Source organism: Eschscholzia californica, unplaced genomic scaffold, assembly GCF_041429995.1.
Source record: "Eschscholzia californica isolate CP2 unplaced genomic scaffold, dmEscCali1.0.p SCAF_1, whole genome shotgun sequence".
In the NCBI taxonomy this organism is placed as follows: Eukaryota; Viridiplantae; Streptophyta; class Magnoliopsida; order Ranunculales; family Papaveraceae; genus Eschscholzia; species Eschscholzia californica.
Genome location: NW_028238198.1, coordinates 44,532,046 through 44,536,588, shown reverse-complemented (window position 1 = coordinate 44,536,588; position 4,543 = coordinate 44,532,046). Strand labels below are relative to the sequence as shown.

Genomic DNA, 4,543 nt, shown 5'->3' with positions numbered 1-4,543 from the left:
CAGTGGCACTATATTTACCATTAAGAATGAATTTTTGCCCAATTCAACTCATTATTCCAAGAACAATTCAAATATTATGTTCACTTATTGGATAAATTGTCATATGATATGTGGATGACTCTGCAAACTAAAATTAATTATCTACCAAAGGAAGTGATGGAGATTAAAGATGGAGTATTTTGGTTAGTGAGAGAGTAGAACCGTATTTGGAAGAAAGTGATGGAGATGAAAAGTGGATGCAAGTAGGGATTTATAACCTATTTGGTAAGATGAACGGTTAGATTTTATCAACATTTAATGGACAGCCACGATCTAAAACAAAGGATACGAATTGAACAGTTTCCCTTTTTCATCATTTACCAAACGCTAAAGGTTAGAGCATCTCCAATGCAACACTCAATCTTAGAAACTCCGAGTGCCACTTAGGATTTTTAGAGTTTTTTTCTTAAAAACCATCTCCAATGCAACACTCTATTTGGATCTCTAAGATGACGTGTCGAGGGTGGAATAGAGATATCTCAAGAGGACACTCTATTTCTAGAGTGTCCTCTTGAGATATCTCTAATTCTCCACCTCATCAATATTTGATTTTCAACCAATAGAAATCGAGTCTTCTATATTTTCTAAAATAACTAATTATTTATTTACAAAAATAACTATGACACATAAGTAAATAAGATAAGTTTCGAGTTTTGCATTGGAGACACAAAAAATTTGAGGATCTCTATTGACGCCACCTAGGACTGAGAATCTCAATTGAAACTTGACACATAGGATGAATAGAGATTTTTTTGAGTTTTGCATTGGAGATGCTCTTAGACAGTGAAGGTCCGTTAGTTTTGTCTTGGACACGTCATCAAGCACGGTAGTGTAGGGAGTGTGGTTGGAGGGCAATTTATCATTTTCCATATTGATTAGAGTGATGAGTTGCTACCACTTTAAACACAGTGAAATACTGCCACATGAAGAGTACAATGATAAGGAGAAAAAGGGTAAGTTTAGATGTTGACATACAAAAAGCAACGGTTGAGATTGGCTTCTCATATTTCTAGCTTCTTCATTTATGTTCTTACATCCCACCTTACCGCACCACTTCTCTCTTCCCCAATTTTTCTCTCTCTAAAACTCATTCTCTCTCTCTCTCTAGAACAGAGACAGAGTGAGTGAGTAGCGGAGAAGAAGAAGAAGAAAAGGAAGATGTTGTTGGGTAAGAGAACAAGACCTTCAATTAGGAGGACAACAAGCATGAAGGGATTAAGTTTAGATCCAATCAACTTGGTGGAATCATCTGAATCTTCAGATCTTAATAATAATAATAATCAGTTATTGAGAGATCGGCAGAAAGAATTGGGTATTCCTGATGGATTTCTTGTTAGAAGAAATACTGTAGGTGGTGGTGGTGGAGATGAAGAAAATGTTTCAGGTGGATTTGATAAAAATTTCTTGTCTAATGTTGTTCCATTGCCTAGAAATCATAGAAGAAATTCAGGTGATTTTTCTGTTGAACCTACTGCTAATTTCTTAAGATCTTGTGATCTTTGTAAACGTCGTTTGGCTCCTGGTCGTGATATCTTCATCTACAGGTATTTCTTCTCTCTTTCTCTCTCTAAATTATCCCCAAACTCTCTCTCTCTCTCTCTCTATATATATATATATATATATCTGTCTGCAATTAGGGTTCTGTTTAAATCTTCGATTGAATAAATTTTGAAGGGTTTCTCTCTATTAACCTGATTTGCCTTCTATTCATCAATTCTTAAAATTTTAGAGAGAGAATTAATTGATTAGATAGTTCTTACTTTATCTCTCTAATAGATCTGGGTTTTTTTTTTTTTAAATAGTTTTGATTTATTCTTGGATCTCTGTTCTTCTCAAAAAAATAATTGAAGAGATTCCAAAGAATTTCTCAGTTGATTGGGTTCCTCTGTTGAATTGATCTATATTCTGTTTCACTCTTTGAAAAAATATCAGAAATTTTGAGGTATTTCTCAATTTCATCCGAAAATGTTATGATCATAAATTCTGTAGAATTAGATGTTTTGTGTTTCTTTCAGGATCTGATGCTTTTGTTTTTTCTGCACTTCCTGAAATGGGGTTTTCCTCTTTCAACTACTTTAACTGTCTCCCTAAATAAGCCATATATTTTCATAAAGTAGCTAAAATTATTTAAATAATTTTTCTCCAAATCAATTTTTTTTTATAAATAACATAAGATTCAATTTTTGTATATTTAAATAATATTTTTTCTAACTATATTCCTCATTGAATTTTCCCAATTTTAAAGAAACTTAGAAGTTAAAACTATTTTGCTCCATAGATTGACTGGATTCGATTGGGCCTAATATGTGTTTGCTTGAGAACACATATTAGGTTCAGACTGAGTGTTGTGGGGGGCCTAATATGTGTCTGCTTGAAAACACGAATTAGGCTCATTCTCAGTGGTGTGGGACTATCTCAATCAGTAGACCTTGGACTGTTCAATCTTGGCCAAAGGAATTTCTAATCATTGATCTTCTCTTTGAAAATTTCAGAGGGGATACTGCCTTTTGCAGTCTAGAATGTAGAGAGCAGAAAATCAACCAGGATGAAAGAAAAGAGAGGCATTCTTGGGTAAAAAAGATTGAAGCTACACCAATGACAGCCGGATCTGAAACATTGAGCAGTGAAGAAACGATAATCGCAGCCTAAATTATGTGGTTTATATAGTCTCTTCTGCTTAATTTATGCATGATAATATGAGATGAGTATGAAGATGTGAGAGTATAAATCATCTTTGCAAGTGCAAAGCTTTCAAGTTAGTGATTTCTAGCTACTTTTCATATGCAAATGTGGAGATACATATAATACCATCCTCTATTATGAAAGTAGAGTTATCAATTTTTTTGTATATTTTGTTTCCAACAAGTAAATGGCTCTGAACAAAAAATAATTGCCGATTGGGCCAAAATAATGTGATATAACGATGGAAAAAAACACTAGAATTAATATATATATATATATATATATATATATATTATATGTGAATATATATGTACAGAGAGAGGAGAGAGAAAGAAGAAGGAGCACAAGAAAAACCTAAATAGAAAATTTTCAACACTATTTGGCCTACAAAAACAATTTGTCTCCTTTTGGATTTGTACATATAATCGAATTTTCTTTTTATGATTGTTGTTATTTGCGATAGAAGATAAAGGAACCTACACTTACAAACCAAATTTTTAATGATGAGATAAAAATGAGAAATTATGAGTAATTTTACGTGGGAGAAGGAGTATGTAGCAATCAAGAATAAAATGTAGAGGTCTCTCCACTCATAGTCAATTGGTTTTGAGTTGGATGACCACAAACTTAACATGGTATCAGAGTTAGGGTCAGACGTGATAGACTTAAAAGCCACACGTGATAGGCTTAAAAGCCACACGTGCTCCACGTCGCTCGAAACAAAAAACAAATACATGTTAGGCAAACCATGCTACACGTGAGGGACGTGTGAGAATAGTCCCACATGGGAGAAGAGGTACGCAACAACCAAGAATATAATGTCTAGATCCTCTCCATTCATAGCCAATTACTTTTGAGTTGGATGACCACTACTAACAACGAACACTACTTATAGATAGTATAGTATATATATAAGATAAAATTACATATAATAAATATGACATTTTAGCTATTTCAAAAAGGGGTCCGTGGGTAAAAAGTCCGATATAAAAATTAAATTAGATTTAAGGTATAAACTTAATATAAAATAAGTAAAAAGTACCTTTTTTTTTGTATATTCCTTTTCCTGTCGTACAAATACACAAATGTATTATTAAAATGTTGATTGTTTAGTGAATGTGTAGATATGTGTACGAATAGGTTTGTTTTGTACGCAACACAAACCAAATTACGTGAAGTTTAACACTAAAATGTATAGGGTTATTTACATTTTGTTTAATGCAATAAGGTAACAATGTAATGATTTTTTTGCTGAATCCTAAAAAATGGTATATGCAAAAATAATTTGTTTGGTACATTTCAAAATTTATATAATTTTTGTTTACTTTTGGTCTATTTTGTGTTAATAGTGGACTTATTGTGCTACATCTCATAATAGTTTGTTTAATGCAATAAGGTAACAATGTAATGATTTTTTTGCTGAATCCTAAAAAATGGTATATGCAAAAATAATTTGTTTGGTACATTTCAAAATTTATATAATTTTTGTTTACTTTTGGTCTATTTTGTGTTAATAGTGGACTTATTGTGCTACATCTCATAATAGGCGCATTTACTCATAATTTAAAGTATGTAGCTAAAATATATTATGTTAATTATTAGTTCTAACTTCAAGTAAACTACTTTCTTTAAAATTATTAATTAATAACTACTTTCAACAAAGTAGCAATAATATTTTGTGAATTAAATAATCCGTTTCTAACGGGTTAGCGTGGCGGGTTTGGAACACCACGGATCGTGGCGGGTCGTGTTCTCGTTCCTAACGTGTCGTGGTTGACGAGTCTGGGAACTTAAAATCTTAGACCCGTCACGCCCCGCTTGA

The 4,543-nt window shown here is 32.5% G+C and overlaps 1 protein-coding gene across 1 annotated transcript; it reads left to right on the top strand.

Annotated features, from left to right (window-relative positions):
• The first annotated feature begins 935 nt into the window (after positions 1-935).
• On the top strand, positions 936-2,877 carry LOC147567067 (FCS-Like Zinc finger 6-like). The gene is made up of 2 exons (XM_086653671.1): positions 936-1,583; positions 2,532-2,877. Exons 1-2 carry the CDS (start codon positions 1,198-1,200, stop codon positions 2,686-2,688), a joined length of 543 nt encoding a protein of 180 aa, XP_086509797.1. The 5' UTR covers positions 936-1,197; the 3' UTR covers positions 2,689-2,877.
• The last annotated feature ends 1,666 nt before the right edge of the window (positions 2,878-4,543 follow it).

Bases quoted from the DNA above. Each gene is read 5' to 3' on its own strand.
- LOC147567067 (XM_086653671.1), top strand. From the start codon at position 1,198: ATGTTGTTGGGTAAGAGAACAAGACCTTCAATTAGGAGGACAACAAGC. The intron at 1,584-2,531 runs GTATTTCTTCTC...TGAAAATTTCAG, and splicing joins CGTGATATCTTCATCTACAG to AGGGGATACTGCCTTTTGCA.